This window comes from Aspergillus heteromorphus (genome assembly GCF_003184545.1).
Source record: "Aspergillus heteromorphus CBS 117.55 chromosome Unknown BO70scaffold_11, whole genome shotgun sequence".
Lineage (NCBI taxonomy): Eukaryota > Fungi > Ascomycota > Eurotiomycetes > Eurotiales > Aspergillaceae > Aspergillus > Aspergillus heteromorphus.
The window spans coordinates 155,477-182,005 of NW_020290416.1; the positions used below are offsets into that span (position 1 = coordinate 155,477).

Sequence of the window (26,529 nt, forward strand, 5' to 3'; positions counted from 1 at the left end):
TGTATAATTACTGAATACGTCACATCGTATATCATAACATAAGCCTAGGAGATGGGGAGGTCGTGAGAGTGAGAGAGAGAGAGAGAGAGAGAGAGAGAGAGAGAAAGTCCTATCGTATGGATGGGATGCAGAGTAACCGTCCTCCGTCTAGGTGACCCGGATATACGCTACAGTAATTCATCAGCATCCAAGCACACAAACAAAACAAGACCCAGAAGGAAGAAAGAAAGAAAGAAAGAAAGAAAGAAAGAAAGAAAGAAAGAAAGAAAGAAAGAAAGAAAGAAAGAAAGAAAGAAAGAAAGAAAGAAACTCACTCGCATCAACCTGCATAATATGCGGTATCGCCAACCGGACCTTATTCCGATAAAGCGCGGGAGCTCTCAGCTGCAACGGGTTTCCCTCGAAATACACGGTCTGCAGGTTCTCCTTGTCGCGGAGCTCGCGCTCCACCTCATCGAAGTTGGCCAGCTGGTTGTTGGACGCCCACAGTTCCTCCAGCTGTTTCAGATGAGACAGGTGCTCGAGCTTGGAGACCTGGTTGTTGGAGAAGTCCAGCACGCGCAGCGACGTGTTCTCCTCCAGGCCAGCGAGGTCGGTGATCGCGTTATGCGAGACGTACAGTTCCTCCAGGTTTTTCAGCTTCGAGAGGCCGCTGATTTTCGTGAGACGGTTCGACTGGATGGATAGGATGCGGAGGTTGGAGAGGGCGTCGAGGTTCTGTCTCGTCGGTTAGTCACGACCTATCAATCAATCACAACACAACGCGAAAAGGAAGTCGTAATATACCTTCAGCTCGGAAATCTTGTTCTTCCCCAGCCACAGCTCCTGCAGCGCTTCCAGCGTATCCAGATTCTCGATTTCCTACACAATCAGCCAACCAGTCAGTCAGCTCAGCCAACCTAGATAACCACCCCCAATCCCCACATGCATGCAACCTGACCAACCACCCAACCACCCAACCCACGTTCATAACAAAACTCACCTTAATCCTATTCGCCCCCAGCTCCAAATTCCTCAACGCAACCAAGGTCTCCAACCCCTCAATCCTCGTGATCTTATTCTGCACGAAATACAGATCCGTCAATTTGACCAGATGCGCGATGTTCTTGATGTGTTTGATCTTATTGAAGCTGAAGTCCAGACTGGTCAGGTGCTCGAACTCGTCCAGCCCCTTCATGTGCGATATCAGGTTGTCGTAGAGATCGAGGTCCGTCAGCGATTTCGCCACGTTCGTCGGGAAGTCGACGCGCGAGATGTGGTTTTGGCGGAGGCATATTTTCTGGATTTTAGAAGAGGCGAGGATGGGTTAGCTGTTTGTGGCGTGTATGTGGATGGGTGTGCGCGCGGGTTGTTATGAGTTTCTCATGGGTAAGGGGAGGAGAGGGAAGAGGGCGCATACCTGAAGCTTAGGAAACCTCTCCAACCGCAACGCCGGGATGGAAGCTATGCGACAGTGGACGAGGTCGATTTCCTATAGATTTATTCGTTTCGTCAGTCAGACGATCCATTTGATCGATCCCTCCGAGCTACTCCCCCGCCCGAACGCGCCGCAAGAATCATCCATAAGAACGAGAGAAAAAAAAAACAGAGCCATACCTCAGCCTCCGGATCCTCATCCTCCAATAAATCTGTACCAAGCCCATCAGTAAATAACTCAATCAATCAATCCACAATCCACAATATCGCCCATCCTCAACGTCCCCCTCTCCCTCTCCTCCCTCCTCTCTCCCCCTCCTTCTGGCGCAACTCCAGCACCACGCACGCATGGCCATTGTATTGCATTCGACTGAACCAAACCAAACAGGACAGGACAGGACAAGACAGAGCCAAACATACCCTCATCAGCCTGAATCTCCTCCACGGGCGGCGCATCCTCATCCGAGTAATCCGGGTCCTCGAGGGCTTCCGGGTTGGTGATGACGGCCTTTGGTTCGACGCGGAGTTTTCCGTCCCAGCCGTTTCGGTCCTTCATTGTGGCGGTAATAGTTGCGGTTGCGGGCGCGGGTGCGGTTGCGACGGTTGTGGGTTTGTGTTTGCGTTTGTGTTTGCGCGTGTGGAGGTATTCGTTGGTTGGTTGTTTGGTGTTGGTTTTGGTTCGAAAGATTCGAGACGAGGCGGGCGGGTGGGCGGGGAGCTGGGTGAGTGGGCGGGCGGGTATGACGATGCCAAGAATCGAGTTGGGTTGGGTTGGGTTGAGTAGAGTAGAAGAGGAGGGGTGGGATGAACGAGGGTGTTTGATTTGAGGTTCTATTGAGGTTCTGCGATGAGCGGGGAGGTCGGTGGTGTGGTGTAGGGAGTAGTGGTGGTTGGAGTGGTTGGAGAATGAATGAGGCGGGGATGTCAGTGGAAGAAGATCTGCCCTGCCGCGGCTTGAAGTCCGCCTGATTCGGATCCGGATCCTGATCCTGATCCGCCCAAAAAACCGCGATCGACTGACTGATGACTGACTGACTGACTGACTGACTCCATCAATCAGTCTATTACGATTATTTACTAGTGCAAATTACCTACCCATATACCCAACGCGCATTTCAGAAATCAAGCACATGTGTGCCGTCCCCATCGCCATTCGTTGCTTTCTACACACTATTTGCTCTGGCTTCTACAGTCTACTACAACCCCGTCTCGTGAAATTTTCAATTCAACTACTCAAACACAGGATCGACTGTATCGTGAAGGCAGGCGGACGCTTTTCTGTACAGCACGTACGCCAATCAGTACATATACATTGCAGAGGACTCTGGATCAATGAGATGAGACTATGCGTGTACCAGAAACAGCGACAGGCGCTCGGAGAGACGGTTCAAGATGGATGCCACGCGCTAGGGAGTCACCAAGACAGAAGCTCTTGGTGCTAACGACAAACAACACTGAGGTTTTTAGGGTTCACATATTCCAGCACAAAAAATAAAGGGATAGGAAATAACCAGGACGGCGGGTTTGAGCCTCGAGGGCTGCAGTAGACAAAAGGGGCACAAAAAAAAGGGGGGGAGAAGAAAAAAAAAGACAGATGAAAGAAAAGAGGGAATGTAAATCGGGGAGCGTATACATGAGATCAGCAAAATTTTGGCTGATGACCAAGAAAGACGCCTGCAGAATGCAAGAACTTCAACACACTAGGAAACAATACTGGCAGGGGGGTAATCAGGTATCTGCTCGCTGGGAGCGCAAGGAACATGGCCGGTGCTTGGGACAAACATAGCAGTGACAAGGAAATCAATGGGGAACGGAAGAAAAAATAAAGCACATCTTCACACGGGAACGGTCGCATTGCTGGACGCCGGAGAAATGGCTGGTACTGGCCTCAGGATGGCCTGACGCAGACATCCCATGCATCTGGTGGAACCAAAATCGGGCTCTCGGACGAAACCAACTGGACCGCAAGGTGAAGATAAGCAGGCTGAAATGCAAATGCCAGACGGAATAAAGTTACAGGCATTACAATGCAATGTCAAGAACCAGGCTAACGTCTTTCACTTGGGCCCCGGCAAGGTCTTCAAGAACAGGAATCAGATCAAGAAGCTCGTTATCGTGAGCGTCAGAGAACCAGCTGCTGATGGGTATCGCATGTTGAGGGTGGAAAATATAGGACGTCGGAGAGTTGTCGATGATGATCGTGTCTCGCAGGTCGCGGCCTACTTGGGAAAGATCCTAGCCAAGCATTAGCATCGATGTCACAAGGAGACACCTCCTACACTATAAAGACTAACCTTGACGTAGTTGCCCTGGTGGTTGTAACAGCTATCTCTGAATAGCCGGTGGTGGACAACATTGTGGATGTCGAGTTGGTCGAGCAGAGGGTCACCGTACTACTACTCATCAGCGACTGGAGCTTCGCGAGATTGAAGCGACTCACCTTGGATACGGAAGCGGTGAAAACAACCACCTCATACAGCTCGCCGACGCGTTTCATGAATTGGTCGACCCCGGGCCGCTTGATCACATAGATGTTGTGGTACTGACCCTCAATTTCGACCGGGATGGTGAAATCCGCGCGCTCGAGAACCTGGCGACGATGTCAGTTTAGCCCTCGTTAACCGGTAAGAAAAGAAAAGCGGACCTTGAAGCTGCTGTGGACCAATGTTTCATCCAGGTCGAGAACCAAGCACTTCCTTTCCCGCAGGTGAGGGAGAGCTGGAGGCAGGAGAAATGGCGATCCGTCCGGCTGGGTCTCTGCTTGTTTCCCTAGCGGCATTACCGGGGGAGGAGGCAATTCGGTGGGCGACACGGCGTCTTCATCGTGGGAAGTTGTCTTCTCGTCTACAGGGCTGGTTTCGGGCCCCGGTGGCTGAACCAGGTCGTCGGTCTCGGGAACAGGTTCTTCGGCCTTCTCTGTTGGCGTGGGGATTGTCTGCTCCTCCGTTTTCTCGGCCTGTGCCTCCGGTTCGCTGGGAACAGCGCCCACTTCAGCGGCCGCGGTTTGGGCACCCTCATCTGCCTCAGGACCCCGAGATTCAACGCCAGCTTCTTTATCTGCCTCCGCTGAACCGGATGGTGCCGTCGTGCCGTCGAGCTGCGAGCCATGCTCGGGAGCGGTGACGGTGCGCTCTTCGTCCACCTGAGACATAGACTGGTTCGACGTCACGGTCATGTTTGGCTTCTCGTCCCGGTAGAAGTTCTGTTCCTTGGATTCCCCGGTACTCGAATCGCCGGCATTGACGTCCGTCTTTTCCGGGGTGGGTTGCGTGCTCGGGACCGAAGGCCGTCTGGAAGTTCTCTTCGCTGGGATGGCAGCATCTTCCGGGTCGTCATTCGAGGAGGAGCAGCAGCTCAGGAAGGCAAATAGCCTGTAGGACACCTTGTTCCTCCTTTCCGGCTTGGTGGGATCACGCAGGTCCGGACTCGCCGTCTTGTCCTCCTCCATGCTGGCCCCCTCCTGGTTTTGCCGACGTGACCTCATACTGCTGCCTCTGCTCCTGTCCCTCCGGCCTTTCAGGATGCTTCTTTTCGAACCCCGAAGGGTATTCTCGGAGTCATCGTGGGCGGTGTCTTGGCTTTTGTCCAGGGTGGATTGTCTGTCCGCCTTCAAGGATGCACGCGACGGAATCGGCAACAGCGTGTGTTTCTTGGGGGGGTCGGCGGACGTGGCTGCAGAAGCCTCTTGAGAGGCCTGGGCCGGAGCGACGGATGCCGGAGTCGGGTTGGAGGACTCTAGGGTTGACGGAGGCGACACATCGGTGCTGGCGGACTGGCCCTGAGGCGGCGATTCAGGATCTAACAAAGAAAGCGTCAGCAGGAGTTCTCGCAGGCGGGCGACCCGAGCGCATCGGAGAATTTATCGCGAAACATCACGACGACGGAAAACTTACTTGAGTCGGGGTGGCCTGTTGCGATAGGCATGGGTGATTCTCCGGTGGACGCGGTTGAGTTGGATGGGGAGGACTCTCGCTCCGAGCTCCCTCCGAGCATTGAGGGTAGCAGGGCGAGGGTGACGGGGGCGACAAGGACAGAATCGGGTGGGAGGAAGGCGTGGCGAAGGCACGAGATGTCGTCGGGACAAGGACCACCAGGGTTTCGGGCGAGAAGGAGGGAGGAGGGGAGGGAGGGGGGGGAGGCGAGAAGTGCCGGCAAGGAACAGGAGAGTGCAGTCACGCCTCCTGGGACTGGCACGTACTGGATGGCTGGATGGATGGATGGGATGGAGGCAGGTTACTAAGTAGTAAGTTGCTTAGCTCTGGGTCCCGGACCACCGCCTTGAATGAAGCTAGTGCGCAGCACTAAGACTTGTCGCAATGAGGGAATCCAATCAATCCCCCCTCCAAAGTCCAGGAAACCGGGCGGCAGACGAGCATAAAAGCATATGCGACCGGCACGATCTGGGTAGTTGGTCTGGGGATGGCCGCAGGGGAGGGTTCGAGCGTGGAAGCGCAGGCTGTCGGGGGGGATCAGGTCACGTGGCGGGCCAGGGTGCACCACGGGTTTTAAGTAGTGGGTAGTGGGTAGATGGTAAATAGGTGGATAGGTGGTTTAGTAGCTAGGTAGGTAGGGAACGTAGGTCTGAGGTCAAGGACTAGTGCAGTGCTTCATAGGAGGTGGAAAGAGAGGAAGGTTGTAACGTAAAAATGATTAGGGTATGATCGGTTGTTGCACTGGGGCTGCCAGCGGGAGGGAGGTTAAGGTGAAAAGGAACTCTAAAACGGGCTCCGACAGGATGTAATCGGATCGGCGGTGGTGATCGGACTGGATTGCTGGTGCCTCTTCGCTTAGTCGATAATGAAGGCAGTAGGCAGTAGGCAGTAGGCAAAGAAGGCGTCTGGGGATGACAATCTGACGGCGTCTACAACTGTCAGGACCGACGGACAGACAGGAGCAGGGAAGGCAGGCAGGCAGGCAGGCAGGCAGGCAGGCAAGTCGAGGGGATCCGTCCAGGTGCCCGGGGGGTCAAGCAAACCGGTTGATGATGGAGAATGACCGTGTTGGACGGTGGCTGTCTTTAGCTCCTGGACTGGCTAACCGGTTTGAGAGAGTGAGGAAAGGGAAAGGGAAAGGGGAGGAGGAGAGGGGGAAGAGGAGAGGGGAGAGGGGGGTAATACTGTACGGCTAATAATAATACCTACTAATCAAAATAATCAAAATAATGACAATAACAATAATATAATACCCGAGATGGGGGGGGGAATGGTCTATTCTATTCTACTACGTAGGTAATAATAAAATTACTTATTACTGCTCCCGTGCGGTGGAAGCGATCACCTTAATTAATGAGCAGCATCCAGTTCTCACTGGCCCCTGGGTTTGGAGTAGTAGGGGTGGTGGTGTGAACGACGAACGGGGGGGCAAGGGGTAAAGAAAAAAAAACACAGAGAGAAAAAAAAAAAAAAAAAAAAAAAAAAAAAAAAAAAACGGACGGGCGAACACAGGCCAAGTCTGGTCTGGACCAGAAAGATGCAGGGCTGCAGAATTGGGGCCAGACACGCCGGGCGCTGACTGGTCCGTCCGGGAATTGGAGCCTTGGAGTGCCAGTGCCAGTGCAAGGCCCCATTTGATGGGAGATGCTGCCGTACCTGGATGGAACCTGTTGATACTTGATACTGGTAGTTACTAGATAGAGACACTACTAGAAGTAGGTAATGGCAGGATGAACCATGTGTCAATGCTGTTGACTCTCTAGTATGTATGTATGTATGTATGTAGGTGATTGTACATGGACATGCGTAGGACAGGGATGGCACTGTCTCACTAGAGTCACCACTACACTGTATGGCATCGTCCAGTACGAGTCATCCGGAAGGCCACTTGACTCAGGCTCTCGTAGCCATCAAATTGACCTTTTAGTTTACTACCACACCCTGTCAAAGACTGCATACCACCGCATACCTGACAGTATTACCTACTGTTCCTGCGCAGGGATCTCCTTCGAGTTCTTTCCGTGGGCGCTTCCCTGGCGAATCGGCGGGCGGCATCCCCAGGGGTATGGTATCAGCATCCAGAGGCAGGTGGCCCTGGGATACTCATCCATCAGGAAGACTGGGGTATATACTATATCTGCCTGCCATTCTGCCTGCCAAGGTACGGTACCGTACATAGTAGTATGTTCACCAGCAAAAGGACCCCGAAGTACGGCTCAAAGGCGCAGTACTGGCTGCAATGACCTTGTTGTCGCTATTGGGTTGAGAGTTGAGAATCCCTGTTGCACCACCACTGAATCTGCAGTCTCATTCCTCCTCATGATGAAAGCAATCATGAGAGTCCGTCTGCAAGACCCTGAACACCGTTCCAGGTGACGGTGGTCTGTTGACTGCGCCAGTACCAAAGCAGGCAAGAACAGGGAATAAGTTACGGCTATTGTGGGTGATCCTTATTACCGACTAGCATCGGATGCCATGTCTTGCCTCTAGTCTGGAGACGGAGAGATCCCTGCCAGCCTTCAGCCTAAACGGACTCGGGTGCCTAACAAACCCGTGCGTATAGATAGCTGATCGTACTCCGTATCATCCTCAGTCCCTCCAAAGACAGCCTGTGATTGGGCGTTTTTAAAAGATGCTCATTCTAATTGCCCGGTCCTCTCATCATTTCCCGCAGTATTTACGGAGTCCACCCTATCTATGTCTTGTCACCAATCCATGCTGCGATGGTTGAATTTTCCGCTGCTCCGGGCTACAATGGCAGAGCATCTTCGACTCCAATGCTGGGTATTCCAAGCAATCTGCCACCGGCTTCCAAGACTACTAGTAGGTCTTGGTTTACAATAGTCTACATCCGTACAGCACTGGATAATGCGCCCGGGGCGGAGTCCATGCATCCAGGATTACAGCTGCAAATCAGATGCTGTATAACAAGCATAGGTCCGTGCAGCTGTTGAAAGGACCCGATCGTTCAACTGCGTGGCAGAACGGTGCTCTTAATATCCACCTACATATACACCTGCATGCCGGTAGCCCGGTATAGAGTATACTATACCTACAGACGGCATCCTCTTCTCACTTCATCGTATTATTATTGCAGCTTTCGGCAATGATGGCCCTGCATCCGCCCAGTATCTACTATCTACTCGGGGTTGCCCAAAGACGCGTCATTTGCACTTTGCGCGAGGCATTCCAAGTCTGTCGGGTATGTGTGGGGTTGGACTGGCCGCCCTTGCACTTTAATAATTGATTGTGGGACGATCTTGATAACTCTGGCAACATACTATATACTACTACATGTAATAAGCGCTTGCAGATAGGTCTACCCTATCGCGACTGGAGATACCTACTATTAATGGGTGGGTGATAATCCCTTCGTATGGATCCCTGATCTCCATCCAGCTATCTCCACTTTCGCGGTCGTCCTATTGAGACCCCGCATTACAGAAAGAATACTGACTGGTATTATCATTCATTAACATAGTTAGTGTCAACATTCCTGTCTTTGATTTGAGACCATGCAATTCCGCGTCCAGCCATCCCCACATGGACATCATGACGACTCGAAACATGTGAAGAATCCCGGAATAATAGATTATTCCAAGTGCCTTGATTAAGGTCTTACGGCGTCTGCACTGGCCTCAAGTCTACTTACTTAGGGTGCCGAACCTCGTGCGACGGTTCAAGAACTCCTCTATCCCACAGATGACCGCCCGCTATTGAAGCTTAATCCGTCCACGGCAGATCGATCCGCCCGGGCGAAAGAATCATGCCTTGGCCGAGATGCTCCATCGTACGATGCTGCGGGTAGTGCCGTATTCTTCATCCATGGAGTAAGTTTCTTCGAATAACCAGTTATCGCGAAGTCCGATGCACGCATCTGCCCGGTAACCCGTCTGGCTCGCTACATACATACCCTATGGGAATCTGGATACCCGACGAAGGCAACGGCTAAGCAGCAGCTTCACCCTCCCCAGTCCCCACAAGTGCTCCTTGATAGCTAACCGCGCGAATCGGACATCGGGGCTGTCTTCCTAGCTGCAGCGGTCATGATCCGTTTAGGCAACCGGGCGCTTACGGGTTGAGGTTGACGAGGAGATGCAGGAAGCATGTTGTTCGACTGTGGAGGATTTCTTCCTGTCAGTAGTACTCCGTATCTATCACACGAGAACCTTCGTAGGACGCACTGTAAATACTTCCGAGAATGGTCCCTGGAGTGGACCGACCCTGCTCGATCTAGCTGGCTATGATGTCACCGAGCTAGGAGGCATCGACGAGCGACACAAGATCGTAGATACTGTACTAATTTGAAAACAACTGGCCAGTGTCATGGGGCTGAACTAACGCTCTTCTGTAACTGTCGCTTCGAAGGGAGTGTTTGATGGAAATCAATCCTGGCAGTCGATCCCACCGGTTTTGCGATCGAGGGTTCATGGGTCAAACGGGAAGAGTCCGGGGACTCCGCACGTGAGGGCGCCCTGTCTTGTCTTCCCCTCCGCATTGCACTGTTGGCCCGAGGTCTTGCATCTTCACATGCCTGACCTCTCCCTCCTCCAGCTCGAATGCCGTCAGTTCACCCCAGAATGTGACCCGTTGAAGTGAGTTGTCATCTAGATCTCGACAACCGGTCTCCTTTTCTACCATTCTATCTCCTCGTCCGCCTTGATACCGCGTCCAGTCCTATATCGCAACCTAGAACCACCACTCGCGTCCCCCGACAGGCGCTCCCCTGCTATCCTAATGGCCCTCAGGAGTCTGGTCTGAGAGGGCCGTCTGAAGCAACACGATACAAGGTTCCCGAGACGCACAAGCATCTGTGAACGATGGCCGCCCAATCAACGCTCCGACACCGCGAGGACCCTCTCGCCGTCCTGTACAAATACTACACCGGTCTTTTTCGCTCCCGGATCGGCCGTTCGTCCAAAGCAACCAAACTCATCGCCACCGTCGCGCTGATTCTATCGATCCTGGGTTCTGGCTACGGGGGCTACAAATGGGTTCGGGAAAGAGCCAAAGAACGTGCGCAGGGGCGACGATTGCTGCGTCGGAATTCCGGCATTCGAGGCAAGGATGGAACCCGCACCATCTACGTGCCCTACAAGGACTCCATGACCTCCAAGGTCAAGATCTATCCGACCAAACTCATGACGTTCGATGCACACCGGCGGTTGTTTTTGAATCCCCCTGCCGCCGCCCGTCAGGGCGATGCGGAGTCGATGAATCAGATCCCGCCGCCAACTACAAAGCCGGGCCTGAACCTGGCGTTCCTTCATCAGTTCCTTAGTCTCGGGAGCATTATGGTCCCGCGATGGAGCAGTAAAGAGACCGGACTGCTGATGGGGCATGGCGTTTTCTTGCTGCTGCGCACATATCTGTCCCTGTTGATTGCGCGCCTCGATGGAGAGATCGTGAGAGACCTCGTCGAGGGGAAAGGGCGGGCTTTTGCCTGGGGTCTCCTCAAATGGTGCGGCATCGGCACCCTTGCATCCTACACCAATGCCATGATCAAATTCCTGCAGTCGAAGGTGTCGATCGCGTTCCGGACTCGGTTGACCAGGTATATCCATGATCTCTACCTCACGGCTGATAACAACTACTACAAGTTGATGAACCTGGACGGTGGCATCGGCCAAGGCCCGGACCAGTATATTACGCAAGACCTGACTCTTTTCTGTTCTGCGGCTGCCGCCCTCTATTCGTCCATGGGGAAGCCCATGGTGGACCTGTTTGTCTTCAACTACCAGCTGTATCGTTCTCTCGGGCCTTTGGCTCTGACTGGTATCCTTACCGGCTACTTCAGCACTGCGGCGGTCCTGAGGAAGCTCTCCCCACCATTCGGGAAGCTGAAGGCTGTTGAGGGCAAGAAGGAGGGCGACTTCCGCAGCCTACATTCCAGGCTACTGGCCAACGCTGAAGAGATCTCGTTCTATGGTGGCGCGGACATCGAACGGGTCTTCCTGGCGAGAAGCTTCAAGGATCTCCAGCGATGGATGGAGGGTATATACAGCCTCAAGATCCGCTACAACATGCTTGAGGATGTTATCTTGAAATATGCGTGGTCCGCCTTTGGATACCTCATCACATCGCTGCCGGTATTCCTCCCTGCCTGGGGTGGCGTGGGCGGTGCTTCGGAGCTGGTTGACTTGCCAGAAGGCACTGGTCGAGAACGGGACCGCATGAAGGACTTCATCACGAACAAGCGTCTGATGCTGTCACTGGCAGACGCGGGTGGCCGCATGATGTACAGCATCAAGGATATCTCGGAACTGGCCGGCCACACGTCACGAGTCTACAGTCTGATATCCACGCTGCACAGAGTCCACGCGAATGCATACTACCCTCCACGCGGCTCTCACGCGGAACTGTACTCTCTCGCGGATGTCCAGGGCACAATCCATAACGGTTTCGACGGGGTTCGCCTTGAACAAGTCCCCGTTGTCGCACCATCCCTCTACCCCCGTGCTGGCGATGAGCTCCTCGAGTCGTTGTCCTTCGTTGTACACTCCGGCGACCACCTGCTCATATCCGGACCCAACGGCGTCGGCAAGTCTGCCATTGCGCGGGTCGCCGCCGGGTTGTGGCCGGTATACCGCGGGCTGGTCAGCCGCCCCCGAGGATTCGGGGTCGATGGCATCATGTTCCTTCCCCAGCGACCCTACCTCAGCGTGGGCACCCTCCGCGACCAAGTCATCTACCCGCACACGGAGATCGACATGCGGGAAGCCGGCGTCAGCGACGCCGCCCTGCAAAAGGTCCTCGACGACGCCCATCTAGGCTACCTCCCCAGCCGCGAAGGCGGGTGGGACTCTCGCAAGGAATGGAAAGACGTTCTCAGCGGCGGCGAAAAACAGCGCATGGCCATGGCCCGCATCTACTACCACGAACCCCGCTATGCGTTCCTCGACGAGGGCACTTCCGCGGTGTCTTCGGATGTGGAAGGCCTGCTGTACGAGCGCGCCAAGGAGCGCGAAATCACCCTGATCACGATTTCCACGCGCGCTTCGCTGAAGAAATACCATACGTACAACCTCAGCATTGGCCTTGGAGAGGCTGGTGAACACTGGGAGTTCGAGCGGATCGGCACCGCGAAGGAGAAGCTGGGCGTCGAGAAGGAGCTGCAGGAGATCCGCAAGCGATTGGACAAGGTCGAGGAGTGGAAGCAGCGACGCGAGGAGATCGAGCATGAGCTCCATAAGGTCTGGGTCGAAGAGGGAGGGGAACTTTCTCCGCCGCCTTACGAGGACGGCCAGGCCCAGCAGTAGGGTTTCCGTTGCTCACTCACTGTAGACAGTTAGACAAATTGGCCATACATTGATGATTTCACTGACACCCATTATGCTACCTGATGCAATCTACATACATTTCTTATTTTTTTTTTTTTTTTTGAAAGCAATGCACCTTCTCCCCACCCTATCCAGCTGGTTCGTTCCATCCATCTGCCTCATTTCCCTCCCTGTAGAGAGACATACAGTCACATGACCACCGCGCGGCGAGCGACACGGCGGATCCGCCCATCCCCAAGTAAACTAACTACATCATCTTTCACTTGCCATTCACTGGGAATCTCCCCTCCTTCGAGCTGGTTTCTTTTTCATTTATTTTTTTTTTGTTTCTGGCTGTTTATCTTCCTCGTCACGTCACGTGCCATCCCCTAACCTAAGGATGAGGATGAGGATTCTCCTGTACCAGCACGGCCTCATTATCTCTCCCAATCTCAATCTTCTCCTCCTTTGAAATTCTCCAATTCACAGCTCTGTTTTCTTCCAACTGATCATTCTCTCTCTTTTTGTTCTCTTCTTCTTCTTCTTGTTTCCTTTTATTTTCAAAAAAAAATAAATCATAACAAAACCAGAAAAACTAAGCAGACCAGAGGTCAGACAGGGTGAAAATCCGTCACCAACCATGTCTGACGCAATGAAAGACTCGTCCTCATCCTCCTCGTCATCCTCCTCAGAGGAATCCAACAATAATAACAATAACATGGTGGTCATCCCAATCGAGCGGTCTTTCACCGATGGGCTTCAGGCTCACTGGCCCACGGAAGAGAAGTACGGCAATCCGGATGACACGTACTACCGTGTGAAGCTGGCGATGATGTGGTTGCAGAAGATGGGGGCGTATGAGGATGGTAGGTTTGATCTTTTTTTTTTCCTTTCTTTCTTTCTTTCTTTCTTTTTTAAAGATTCAAGAAAGTATTGTGGGTTGTGTGTCTTTTGGATGTGTTTGGGGGTGAGATGAGTTGATTGCTGCTGCTGCTGCTGCTGCTGCTGTTGTTGTTGGCTGGCTAGTTGGTTGGTTGGTTTGTTGTTGCTGGTGGGTGGTGGCTCTGTGACTGTGACTTTGACTGTGACTATGGGTGCTGCTGAGATCAAGTCAAATGGAATGGAATTGGCTTGGTGCTATGACACCATCAGCCCGGAGCCAGGAACCAGGGGGGACAGCAAACAGCAACACAGGGAAGATTGGAATGGAAGTAGAGGATAAAGGAGCCATTTCTGGTCTTTGCATGGCTTGGGTTACTTATACCTTTTCTTTTTCTCTGGTTGCTTTGGTCTCTCCATGCCTATCTGTTTGCTGGGTCCTGTTTTACACCACCACAAGCGAGAGGATAGAGCAGAAGACGGCAGAAAGATGAGAACAGGATAGAGAGAGGGCAAAGGACATAGTTCCGGCCATCATGTGGTACTAGTTACTCGCCTTTTCTCTGGTTACCTTGGTCTCTATCGCCGTCTGCTCAATCCTACCTACACCTTCACGGACTCTGTTGGCAAAGAAGCCACCAGACAAACCACTTGGAATACTTGCCATTCAATCTCATGACATACTGACAGCTCTTTCTAGGCGTGGAGTACATTCTCGACAGTCTGCCGGAAGGCTATGCCCTCTTTGATCGGCCACGCATGTCCGCCCCTGATATTGTCAGTTCAAAATCCGATATCATATGATATGCCTCTCTTCTCATACCTAATGAATCAAATGCTCCAGCGCGATCGCTTCGTCTATGGTCATCCGGGAAACCAGTACTTTCAGTCTGTCAACCAGTTCTTCCCTCACTTCTACCATCTGATGACCGGGGGGACGGGACATTGTGCCTGTATCCTTTGTGAGAGGCAGGCTAAGCGCCAGCTTGCTGGTACGTCCCGCTTTGGCTTGTCTTTTCTCGTCTTGTTTGTCTCGTTTTGTCTTGTCTCTTCTCGTCCAAGTCCACACCAACGCGTGGTAAAATACTGATCAATTACCAACGCAGAAAGTGGGCTCTCGCGGCGAGGTCGACCTCGTGGACGTCCGTCCGGAACCCCTTCTGGCACTCCGTCCGGAACACCCTCGCGTCCCTCTGGAAGACCCCCCGGTCGACCCCCCGGAGCGATGAACAAATCGACCGGCCGACCCCCCGGAAGACCTTCGGGTCGACGCGGAAGACCCTCTACCAAGCCGTTCGTCCCCACCGATCACGAAGGCACGCCGGACGTGCACAAGATCGCGGTGATGAAGCTCAAGGAGGTGGGCGAGATGGATGAGAAGATCACCGAGCCCCTGAGCATGGACTGGGTAGCCTCACGTCCCCTCCTGGACGAGTACCTGCAGATCCTGGACATGCAGCCGTCTTTCTTGCCTCGCGTGGGCGAGCTCGTGCTCTGGATCCCGGACTTCGAAGGCCAGCTGGCATACAACGAAGACACCAAACGCATGCAGATCTCCCTGGAGGACGGGAAATGGGAGCAGCCCGAATGGCGCGCCGGAGTCGTCGGCCAGGTCCCGGAGGAAACCACCACGTTCCAGGACATCGCCATCACGCAGCCGAAGAAGTATCCCATCAACTACTCGGGCTTTCGCGTCGAAACCTACCCCGACCCCAACAGCGACGACAAGAGCTACTCCCTGCACTACAAATACGTGTATCTCAAATCGATCAAGCCATTCAACGCGTACAACGTGTTCCTGCGAGGCATGGCGCGCGAGGAACTGCACCCGTCCATCGAGTACGCGATGACCGTGATGGCGTCGTGGAGTCTGTTCGATAAGTTCCACTTCAAGGGCACTTGGCCGAACGCCGTCATCTACAGCAAGGGGCTGTTCCTCGGCGCGGAGCTCCTCGTCGTCGGAGACGCCGTGCGCCTGAAGCCCGTCGGCTACGATCCCACCGCCGCTGTTCCGCTGTCCGTCACGGAGGTGATGGTGATCGACGAGGTTCGGTTCGAGCTGCACGACTGCGACGCCGAGCCGCGATCCGAGCAGCTCGCGGAGAAATACAAACTACGCATCCGCGGAAAGGTCTACACGAACGATCGCCAGCACGCGCAGCTATCCACCAACAACATGGAGATCAAGCCCATGACGCACGACGAGGTCGTCAACGCTTTCAACTACGTCGGCATGGGCGGCTACGGCGACTGGTACGCCCTGCACTCCGGAACGCAGATTGATATCTCCCAGGGGTACATCCTCGGACGGATCTACGAGCCCGACGCGGCGCGGTTCATGATGGGAGGCCTGAAGATCGGCTACGACGTGCGCGGCGTCGAGAACGGCAGACGATACTCCCGCCAGGCCGACAACCGCATGGCCGACGGCCAGCAGTGGTTCTGGGGCGATGCCCGCACGGTGACTCTCGCGCTGGAGACGCTGAACGGCCAGGATGTCGGCTACTATGCGGAGCGGGATGTGAAGATGTGGCGGGCCAATCTTCGTATCCTGAGCGGCACCGCTACGGCAGCGGATATCCGTGACGCGAAGGTCGCGAGTTCGCGTGGTCGTCCGTCGAAGTCGAAGTCCAGCTTTGCGAAGGTCAGCGGGCTCAGTAAGCTCGTTAGCACGGGACTTGGCGATGACGATGACGATGACGATGACGATGAAGGCTCTGCGGATGATGAGGAGGAGGAGGAGGAGGGGGAAACTAGTCGTCCGGAGGATGCTGGAGATGAGGACAGCGGCGAGGTGTCCGAGCAGGAGGATTTCGTTGCGCGTGTGGACCAGTTGCGTGGCGGAACTGAGGAGTCCGAGGGTGGTGATTACAAGCCCGGTTATGAGCCGAAGAGTAAGCGTGCCAGACACGATGATTGATTGATTGATTCTGATGATGTACTTCTGATGACGTACTGCTCATCTCAAGCTTTTCTTCTGACGTGCCTCTTCTCTTATGCTTTTTCTTTCCTCTGGTGTACTTTTCCATCCTTCTGGACTTCTCGTCCGATGTACTTCTCGATCCGATGTACTTAACACTCCGCGAGGTTCTTTCCTTCAGTCCGATACCAAGCGCGTCGTTTCATTTCATTTCATTCAATTTAATGCAAAATGCAATAATAATTTCCCTCCATCATATATCTACACCAGCACTACACCCAGCAGCACCCCTCCCCTCAGATAAGAGACATCATATCAATAAGTCCTCTCCACCACCCCCCTCGCAAAATCCGCAAACGTAACCCCAGGCTGCACCTCCGCCTCCAAATTCGGCTGCGTAAACACAGCCAGGGTATTCCTCGCAATCAGCCTCCTCTTCCCACCCTGGCCCTGGGTCCCAACATCCCTCGCGCCCTTGACGAAATGCGGCACAGCCCGAAATTGCCCGCGGGTGATCAGCTGCAGGGCCTCCCCGGTCTGAAACGCCAGACAGTCGCGCGGGATATCGACCTTGACGATGGCGTCGGTGCGGGAGCGGATGTACAGGCCGGCTTTGGGGTCGGGGCTGGCGGGGAGTTCGGGGAGGGTGGCGGAGCGGTCGACGAGGTCACCGGAGGGCGGGTGCGCAGATTCGTCGATGAACATGGCGGAGGTGAGGCCCGTGAGGCAGCTGTGGTCGAGATGGGTGGTGCACCAGTCATCATCATCATCTTCCCCAGCAGCTGAAGTGGAAGTTGAAGAAGAAGATTCATTAGGAAAATAATGCAACAACCTCGCCTTACTCGTCAAACTCCCCCTCACCAACCTCTCCAAAAACCCCCCGGTCTCATACCCCTGCACGTTCCGTTCCGCGAACCGATCGCACGCTCTGGCTACCAACGCCGCCGTATCAATGACCAGTCGACACAGCTCCTCCATGCTGCTCCGGAACGTCGGGAGGGAGGTCTCGTCGGGCCAGATGTTCGGCGCCGTGTACTCGGATAGATCGGGGTAGTGGGTGGAGGGGGCGCCTTGGAGGGAGGCGTCCTGGTAGAAGGCGCAGTTGAGGTAGTAGGAGCCTTTGTGTGTGTCGAAGTGTCCGCTTCGTAGGGTTTCTTTGCCCAGTGACCAGCCGGTTAGGTATTTGCTGCTTGGGGAGGTGAGGGATTCTGGGGGGGGGGGGGGGTTGTTAGGGTTGGTATTATAGGTAATAAGTGTGGATTTTGGGGGTTGGTTTGGGAATGTTGGGATGTGGGGTGTGGAGAGGGAGTTTGGAGAGGGGAGAGAGAGGGTAGAGAGAAGGATGAGGTTGAAGGGAAGGGAAGCGATGGATGGGAGGGGAGGGGAAAATACCAAGTTCCTCCTCCGGCAACGAAGCCAAATACGACGCATTGGAGAGGACTTTCGCGCGCAGCTCCACGAAGCGCGGATCGAGGTCCTTGACCAGGATGATTCCTAGAGACGCGGGGCCGAATGCTTCCGTGAGGGTGTCGAAGGAGACGGTTCCTTTTCATGAGTTAGTTAGGACTTTGACTATTTATCTGGTTTGTGTGTATGCCTCTCTCTCTCTCTGTGTGTTTTCTTTTTTTCGAGATTGCGGGGTTCCGGGGAAATAATTATCTGCAGTCTGCAGTCTGCAGTCTGCATACATACCGTCAACGAGCTCCTTCAGACTGACAGTCACGGCCTGGGCCACGGGGACATCGTCGAGACCCATTTTATGTTATTGTCGTCTTGGGGTGGGTTTGCTTCCTCTGCTTGCTGGCTGGTGGGGAGGGGGAAGGGAGATTGCGGACTGCGGAGGGAGGGGAATGATGGAATTTATATCCAGATGATGGATGGGTGTCTCGGCCCGCTCCGATGGGAACTGAAAGTTCAGTTCACAGAGTCAGTCAGTTCACGGGGTGGGCTTATCGGCGGGCGCTTATCGATTCTGTCTCTGGAATTGGATCGTATGAGTATCTGTGCATTAGTATATATATATATATATATAAACATACTGTTAGATTGTGGTTCTTTGAGGATTGATGAGCCGAAGGTGTATATATATATATACAGTGAGAGAGTTGATTGTGGTATAGTATCTAACAGAATGTAATGTACAGGCAGCTGGGCTGCTACTTCAGATTTCACCCCCCCCCCGTTTAGTTTCCAGGCTGATATGGCCTGGCCTGGCCTAGCCAGTCCAGCACCACAGCGTGAATGACGACCAGGACAACTCCAACGTTCCAAACTGCAAGAAATCGCGAAACTCCACCCCCTGCAGTCGACCAATGAGAGCCGCTGCAAGACGCGTCGACGTGTTGGACGTTGGACTCGACTCCAGGCAGTCGGTCAGTCACTGAGGCCGTCTTCGAGGCCCCGATCTAGGTCTAATCCAGATCTACTTCTTGTTCTCGTTTCCCGAAGACTGCGGCACGCCCACACGATGACTCACTTTCCGGAGGGTACCAAATGGCAACACATCCCCAATCTTCTGCATGCCCGTGAACAGCATGCAGAGGCGGTCGATACCGCATCCCCAGCCCCCCGTCGGGGGAAGGCCCCATTCCAGCGCGCGCAGATAGCTCTCATCAATCTCCTCCGTCTCGTTGGCCTCCTTGCTGTATCGCACCTGGTCCTTGAACTTGCGCCGCTGCTCAAAGGGCGAGTTTTCCTCCTCGTATGTGTTCACGACCTCGCGGCCCTCGATGAAGAGCTCGCCGCGTGCGGCGACGCGCTGGTTCGTGGTCGGGTGGGTGAAAGACTTGGATAAGGGGGACAGACACTCCGGAGGGTTGACGATGAAGGTCGGGTTGATGCACTCGGGCTCAACGTAGATGCTGCAGAGCTCGTCCAGCAGGCGGGGGAGGGTGGCCTTTTCCGGGAGCTCGAGACAACGGTCCTGGAAGATCTGCTTCACTTCTTCCAGGGCAGTGGGGGATGTGAGGTCGGGGAGCTTGCGGTCGATCTTCTCCTCGATGCCGGTGATGAAGTCGATTCGGCGGAAGGGTGCGGAGAAGTCTACTTCGGTGGGCTTTTGGAGAGGGTGGGTTTCGTGGAATGTGCGGATGTGCTCGGCCAGTCCGGAGAGGAGCTTTTCGGTTGTGGACATCAGGTCTTCGAGATTGGCATAGGCGTGGTAGAATTCGCAGGTGGTGAATTCGGGGTTGTGGGTCTTGTCAATTCCTGTCATGGTTGTCAGTATTCGAGTGATCATATCTGGGTCTCTTCCAGAGAAAATCACCTTCATTGCGGAACGACGGCCCAATCTCGAAGACCCTATCAAACCCTCCTACAACCAGGCGCTTCAGCCAGAGTTCCGGCGCAATCCGCAATGACAGCTGACGATCAGGAAACTCGGTGGCTCTGGTATTGAACGGACGGGCAATGGCACCGCCGGCAACCGCTTCGAGGATAGGCGTGTTGACCTCCGTGAATGACCGGCCCACGAAGAACTGGCGGAGGTACTGAACGATAGCCGACCTGGCCTTGATGGCGTTTACTGTGGTTGGGTCCGCCAGGAACTGGACGTGACGGGGATACGGCGAGTTATCGTGCTCTTTGGCATCGACCGGGATGTCGTGCAGACAGGGCGACAGAAGCTGGGGCAATTCGGTGGCCAGGACCGTGAGCTCGCCACGTCCCGTCCGGTGCGGATTCCCTGTTACGGCTATGGGATCTCGTTCAGTCTAGTGCGTGGCACGGAGGGCGACCGTTGGGACATACAAAAGGCATCGCCGCGGCGAAGCAGGCGATAGAGCTTCTTGAAGCGCTCCGGAGTGACCCCCTCCAGCCGACGACGGTTGCACATCGCTTGCACCTTATGGCCATTCTGGACAATGTCGAAGAAGATCAATCCGCTTCCGACAAGTCTATAGGTACGTATCCTACCTACTGATCTAAGTACAGGGCAGCAAGGCAAGCCAGTGTAGGCTGGAACCTACCGTTGATGGCGACAGTATCTTCCTCTACTATTTCATTTTCTGCTATATGGCTGTAGCGGTCGGAAAACTCCGCACAGGTCACTGAGTTTTGGTTGGGGGCAAGCCGAGGGTATGCCTCCGGGAAGGCATTCTCGACCGCTTGCAGACGCTCCTCGAAGACCCGCTCAGGAGACGCCGCGATGCTGCTATATCTTGCTTGGGTTAGAGAGGTAGATGGGTGCTGGATTACTCGAGCAAGCTGAGCATTCGCCTGCAAAGTCTGCTTTGTACGGAGTGGTGGAATGGGCAGCCCTGTGCTGAGAATGTTATTAGCCAGATGTCAAATTGATGCGGGTCAAGAATAGGACCAGAGGTGACAAGCTAATCAGAGGACATAAATCTTCCATTTTTACTCATTACTTGGTAAACCAAGCTTCAATGCAGCGGTTCTGAAAATTGGAAGGGGTATGTCTCATCATACAAGTGTGATGGAACGGGAAAAAAGCGAAAAGTTGACTGCTTACCGAGACAGGAGGCGTCCCACCCTCAACCGTGACGTCCACTGGGGACGGATAGGTTGCATTGAGGTGGTGAACAAAGCTACGAGCTCAGAGACTGAGGAGAAATGAAGGAGAGGAAGAAAAGGACAAGTTGTGCGGCCGACGCGAGGAGACCAAGAAAAATCATAAGGCGGTGAGGCCCGGCAGCCGCAGCTTCACCGCTCCGGCAGTTCAGCTCAGAGCATCCAGACCAGTCCTCTTCTCTCCCATCCCACTTCCTTCTAATCTTCTGATACCCTTGTAGGTGGTCTCCTTTCGTCTATACTATCGCAAATCCCAACTACGAAGCCGCTACTGACAATTCCCAGCCACCAACACCCGAACAACACCACACCCATCCACCCCATCGTCATCATGTCTTTCCTCTTCGGCGGTGCCCCCAAGATGTCCTCGGAGCAGAAGATTGCTGCCGCTGAGACCGAGGTCGAGATGGTTTCCGACATGTTCAACCGGTGAGCTTCGCCATCCATCCATCCACCCTCTACCTTTCCCTTTCTCTTTCTCCTCCCTAATGAGACCCACCCCATACCTATTCGCGCTGTTCCCGACCCAGCCAGCCTATGCCGTCACTAACCACAACCACAACCACCAGCCTCACCGAGTCCTGCACCAAGAAGTGCATCCCCAACGACTACCGCGAAGGCGACCTGAACAAGGGCGAGTCCGTCTGCCTCGACCGCTGCGTCTCCAAGTTCTTCGACGTCAACATCAAGGTCAGCGAGAAGATGCAGGGTGAGGCCGCCAGCAGACAGGGCGGCATGGGCATGGGCATGTAAACTGCCCGGCGCGTGAAAAGTGAAAAGGGCTACCTTAGCTAGCTGTTCGGGTAACGAATGTTTTCTTGTATGCGTGTATAATCTATTCGGGTTTCAGAGCTGCCATGTGCTTCCGGTGCTTTTCTTTTGAGGGTTGATCGGATCGAGGCGGAAGGGAAGCAAGCTCTGGGTTGGCGATCGGATTGGCCTTGCATAGACGGTATCATGAGCATTTTGCTGGGATCTGGGTTTTGTTTTGGAGCTAGGTCTTGTGTGCGGGTGGAGGCCGGATTGGATTGGGTCTCGTCGATCGAGGACCGACCAGTCTTTTGCATTGCACGGTCAACGCCAACTGCGCAAGTCTATCTCGGGAATTATGTACAATAGAAATGATATGTGGAAATTTACAAATGACCTTCCGACGCGCTCGGTCATTGGGTTGGACATCCGGTTGTTCGCCCGAGCCAGGAAAGCCAGGAGTGGCTCTGTTTCTCCTGCTCGCCTCGTATCAGCAGCTTGACTCGGGTTTCGATGGCGTTGACGTGCCGCTCGAACTCGTCGAGGTTGGTTTCAACGTCCTCGACCCGGGAGTCCAGGACATGGAGCTCGTAGTCCAGCTTGGCGCCCATCAATTCAACCCGTCTCATGTGATCGGTCAGCTGGGTGTGCTCTTCGGTCAACAGACTGCTGGATTTGTCTCGCAGTTGCTGATACGCCGCCAACCGTTCCAGGTACCCTGCATTGACCTTCTCGTGACTGTCGTGCAGGCATCGACTGAGATCGTCCACCGAAGCCACTTGCTGCTCTACCCAGGGGACGGTTTGCTCGCTGAGATCCTGAATTCGGGAGCTGAAGATCCGCGCATCGGAGGCCAGAATATCCTCCTGCACAATAGCTTCCTCCAAAGGAGTGTCGGAGTCCTCTTCGAATGCCTCACCCCCCAGTCTCTCCCATCCTAGCACCACCTCTTCAACAGTGCTGAAGGACAAATGGCGAGGCCAATAGTTGTCTAGACGTCTGGAATCGCTCCGGCGGCTCAGCTCTTCGCAGCTCTGTGGTCGACGTAGCAACATGATACCGGCTTCAGACGCTTGGTCCCGATCGGCCGAGATATCGGTGGAACCCGTCCTCCAGCGCTCTAGATCTTGAACATCATCACCTGTTCGAGTCAACGACATCTTACGCGATGACTCTGACTCGGTATCGGATTCAGCCGCTTCTAGGGTTATTGCGGGGGCTCTCGAAGTTGGAGATTGCGGTAGAATGGTCTTCGGCGCATGTTCAACCCGGGCTTCGTCAATTGAGACACTGTCAAGAACGCTCTCAGGCTCGGTGTGGGCGCCACCTTCAGACCTCTTCGACTGAGATAGCTCGGTGTCGCTTTCTATAGGAGGCAGATGAGAAGATTCCCCGGTTAGGTCTATGCCATCCCTGGACTGCTTCGAAGGATGTGATCGAAGCCCCACTGCATCCTTGAACCGACCAAATCCTGCTCGCGCATCTGACACCTTTCCACTCACGCCCTTTCGGACCATCCTGCTCAGATTCTGATCCTTGTCGTCCAGAGACGCTGTTGTATCTGAAGGCTTCCAGGAACGATCTGAGATTTGCGGAGCACGATCCGTCAAGTCTTCGTGCGAGGATCGCTTTCGGCTTGTCCAGAAGTAACCGCCCTGGTCGTCTGTGGTGAACACCATATCTGCAGCTGGCGGGCCACTGGCAAAGTTGTCGCCGATGGCACCCTTCCGCGGCTTTCCCCTCCACAGCCACTTCGCCCTTTGGCCGGTAACCAGATGCTTGAAGTTTTCAATATCAAGTGTTTCGATATCGGCAATTCCACCCTTTTCGCGGCCGCGGACCATCCCCATGACCATCTCGCCTCCGTGCCCGCTCAGTTCCGCCATGGTGGATTTGACAGCATCCGCCCAGCCCTCCGCGTTCGCAGCTTTGGCTGTTGCTCGATGCAATCGATCCAAGGTCAGGCGATCCAGTCTTCGAGTACGTTTGAGCTTCTGTGATTTTTGGAAATGACCAATCCCCCGTTTGAGATTGGGGATATCGAAGGCATCCTTGCTAACCGGAGCACCGTAGGCATGAAGCCGGTTTCGCGCCCCCATGAGGGTCCCCAATAAAGCGACGACAGAGATAGGCCCCATCATGCTATCACTAGGTTCCATATTGAATATGTCCATGCCTGTCTGGGTCCACCAATCATTTATGGCTGCCTCTGTGACATCACATAGCAGCCCATCGACATATTCTGGGGCCAGATTACCGAACATTAGCAAAGCAATTTGGCATTGCTTCACGAGCTCTATGACGGCTGAGTATAGAGGCACCTTCTCACTAGTACGATACAGGTGATAAAACTTCGCTTCCGTAGCAGGCGACGGAGGCTGTAGCTTTAAGCCAGCGCGGCCTGAGCAACCCAGCCGTTTCAGGTTTTCGTTCACAACAAAGTCCTCCTTGTGTTTGAGGACATCGCCGTCAGGGACCGGGATCAGAGTCAACGCCAATGGGAAGACGTTCAGGTCTGTAATCATCAAAGTCCCCAAGGGTGTCTCCTTCTTTCGCGCCTGGCATTGTGTGACCGCGCTGAAGTACATCTTCAGCCGGGGAGACCACGTAGACTCATCTGTCGGGACGCTCAGCACCCCAACCACAACCTTGTGTGACAGATCTCCCGTATAGGTGGTGATGATAAATGTAGGATGGATGCGCGTGCACGCCCATTGTTCAACGATGAAAACCTCGTACCCCTCCAAGGCCACCCGACGATATAGCACAATTGCCGACGGGTCTTCCTCGAGGTATCGGAGGGCAACCGGATCGGTAAAGACGAGTTTCTGATGGCCGTGCCGGGGTGACTGTCCTTCCAGTCCACTGGGATGGGCAAGAGAACCATCCTTGGAGCTTAGGGACGGTTTTGTCGATTCGCGAGGGTTTGCGGTCGGGGGCGCTGCCTGTGCGCCCGTCTGCGTCGCGGGAGGTGGCATGATGAAGACAGCCACTATCCTACCGCATAAGGGGTGAAGAAGAGGTCATGCCTTGGTGCTGAAGACGCGCAGAATATAAGTGAGGTAGTCGACAGTGGGTGGCAACTGTGCTCAGAATGAAGGTAAAGGAGACGAAAGCATGGACCCTCCGGGGGTCTTCTCGTACTGTCTGAAGGGAAGAAAGAACCGTGGCATATCCGAGATTAAGGACCTGTGAGCTTAAACGTCAAGCACAGGAGCGATGGGCCGGTTTAGGAGCTGCCCATATCACAAAATGAAAGAGAGAAGTACGGATGCAAGCACAAACAGGCCTGGCCGATGGGCAGTTGTCGTGGCCGGGCCTGTGCAGCAAGTTAAGTCGGCGACGTCACAAGGGATTGTTTCCACTGCGCCTGGAGCGGTGAGCGGCTAAGCCATTGATTGCTTTGGGAGCCAATCCGTCGAGGGACGCCACGGGATTGATTGCGCGCTGGTGTATTCGACACTGACATGCTCTTTGGAGAAGTTGCTAGGTAGGTAGATAAATTGTAGGTAAAATAAAAACTGGTATTTTTTGGAGGACCCATGATGGCTCTAAGCGTAAGCAGCTGCTCACTGCTGCTTTCTAGAACACCGCAGTAACCACAGGCTAGCTCTGCATGAAACGCAGCTGCCTAGTAGTTGCATTCAGCCACAACTCAATCGTTCCTCGACACAGCCACAGACTCTCAGTTTACGGTACAGGGGAAGGAGTGGACAAAACAGGCGCCTGCCATCGAAGAACAATCAGACCTGCTTCATGAGGACCATCATGACTACGAGACATTCATCTACAATGGAAGGCTCTCTTCTCCACAGGCTTCCTCAAGGGAAGCAACAGTAGTGAAAAGCATACCGACTTCAGCAAAGCACAAGACAAGCAACAGCCAGGTCGCTGTCTACGTACTTTACTGAGCTGACTCCAACAAGTTGGAAGCCAGGGCATCTTTTTTTTCAAAAATTCCTACCCGACCCGAAGGCCAAGTAGAGCAGTCAAAAAAGTAGTTTTCAACTAGCAAAAACACGGTCTCGGATGTCTCCTCACTGACACGTGTAAAACCCTTGCACTAGGATGGGAAGGAAAAGAAAGAAAACGTCCAAAATAATGGGGGGCGCCAATAGCTTTTATACCTGGGCTGCCAAGACCCGTGCGGGCGCTAGTGTAAGCGAGATGCAGTGCGGGCTATGATTGGTCGTGGCTTTCGAAGGGGAAGGGAAGCTGGAAAGATATCTTGAGCTGTCTTTAGTTTCGCGTATACTTTCGCGTATACCTAGCAATGAATGCATGTTATTTAATTACTCGAGTGACTCGAACCCAGATGACAAATGGAGTGACTCGAATCCACATGACAAATGGAATCTTGTTGCTTGATGCTATACAGTTTCAGAGAATAACATCCATAAAGATGCTGTCGTAACACCAGTCATGTTACTGCTGCGACATATGCAGTGGAATGTTATCCAGCTTCCAGGGTAGCCCTCGAATCGAAACAATCCTATCAGAAGGATCCCAATGGAAGCCGTGAGCCCCAGATCCCATATAGATGTATTCCTGGTCAATATGACGAAGAAACTATGTCGTCGAAAATGTGAGACCAGCAACGAACCTCTCCTTTTTCTACGATTCAACCCATGAATGTTGTATCCGCAACATCTGGCAGAGGGTTGGTCTAATTCCAGACCTGAAGAGCGTGTTCCTGTTGGGATGCAATTTATTCGCTAGTATTAGTAATTTAGAGCTACGAGTCACTGTTAGGCATGGCGACTTAATTAGTCTCAAGGGATAGTTGGGTCTCGAGACACTGGATTTGGACAGTATGCCATGAGCCTGTACACATTCACACTATCGA

General features: G+C 53.9%; 7 protein-coding genes across 7 annotated transcripts; 3 read left to right on the plus strand and 4 right to left on the minus strand.

Annotated features, from left to right (window-relative positions):
• Positions 1-147: 147 nt before the first annotated feature.
• On the minus strand, positions 148-5,409 carry psrA (putative general stress response phosphoprotein phosphatase Psr1/2; the record flags this gene model as incomplete). Its single annotated transcript, XM_025544768.1, has 11 exons — positions 148-167; positions 315-717; positions 787-861; positions 983-1,279; positions 1,597-1,628; positions 1,837-1,966; positions 3,469-3,638; positions 3,707-3,809; positions 3,857-4,006; positions 4,061-5,214; positions 5,310-5,409. 11 exons carry the CDS (start codon positions 5,407-5,409, stop codon positions 148-150), a joined length of 2,634 nt encoding a protein of 877 aa, XP_025399574.1.
• Positions 5,410-9,888: 4,479 nt separating this feature from the next.
• pxa1 (putative peroxisomal ABC transporter (PXA1)) lies at positions 9,889-12,702 on the plus strand. The gene has a single exon (XM_025543122.1). It carries the CDS (start codon positions 10,169-10,171, stop codon positions 12,605-12,607), a length of 2,439 nt encoding a protein of 812 aa, XP_025399575.1. The 5' UTR covers positions 9,889-10,168; the 3' UTR covers positions 12,608-12,702.
• Positions 12,703-13,178: 476 nt separating this feature from the next.
• On the plus strand, positions 13,179-16,564 carry BO70DRAFT_30885 (uncharacterized protein). Its single transcript, XM_025540116.1, has 5 exons — positions 13,179-13,217; positions 13,267-13,473; positions 14,187-14,263; positions 14,331-14,478; positions 14,593-16,564. Exons 2-5 carry the CDS (start codon positions 13,326-13,328, stop codon positions 16,404-16,406), a joined length of 2,187 nt encoding a protein of 728 aa, XP_025399576.1. The 5' UTR covers positions 13,179-13,217; positions 13,267-13,325; the 3' UTR covers positions 16,407-16,564.
• On the minus strand, positions 16,528-18,238 carry BO70DRAFT_361780 (uncharacterized protein). The gene is made up of 3 exons (XM_025543123.1): positions 18,099-18,238; positions 17,799-17,951; positions 16,528-17,614 (listed from the first exon to the last, which is right to left on the minus strand). The coding sequence occupies exons 1-3, from the start codon at positions 18,160-18,162 to the stop codon at positions 16,722-16,724; spliced, it is 1,110 nt and encodes a 369-aa protein (XP_025399577.1). The 5' UTR covers positions 18,163-18,238; the 3' UTR covers positions 16,528-16,721.
• Positions 18,239-18,575: 337 nt separating this feature from the next.
• On the minus strand, positions 18,576-20,973 carry BO70DRAFT_428936 (putative lysyl-tRNA synthetase). Its single transcript, XM_025548025.1, has 5 exons — positions 20,875-20,973; positions 20,368-20,667; positions 20,154-20,314; positions 19,672-20,097; positions 18,576-19,613 (listed from the first exon to the last, which is right to left on the minus strand). Exons 1-5 carry the CDS (start codon positions 20,931-20,933, stop codon positions 18,829-18,831), a joined length of 1,731 nt encoding a protein of 576 aa, XP_025399578.1. The 5' UTR covers positions 20,934-20,973; the 3' UTR covers positions 18,576-18,828.
• Positions 20,974-21,114: 141 nt separating this feature from the next.
• Positions 21,115-22,102, plus strand: BO70DRAFT_361782 (Tim10/DDP family zinc finger protein). The gene is made up of 3 exons (XM_025543124.1): positions 21,115-21,150; positions 21,219-21,362; positions 21,503-22,102. Exons 2-3 carry the CDS (start codon positions 21,265-21,267, stop codon positions 21,684-21,686), a joined length of 282 nt encoding a protein of 93 aa, XP_025399579.1. The 5' UTR covers positions 21,115-21,150; positions 21,219-21,264; the 3' UTR covers positions 21,687-22,102.
• Positions 22,075-24,838, minus strand: BO70DRAFT_30948 (putative Sin3 complex subunit (Stb2)). The gene has a single exon (XM_025540128.1). It carries the CDS (start codon positions 24,659-24,661, stop codon positions 22,097-22,099), a length of 2,565 nt encoding a protein of 854 aa, XP_025399580.1. The 5' UTR covers positions 24,662-24,838; the 3' UTR covers positions 22,075-22,096.
• Positions 24,839-26,529: the final 1,691 nt, after the last annotated feature.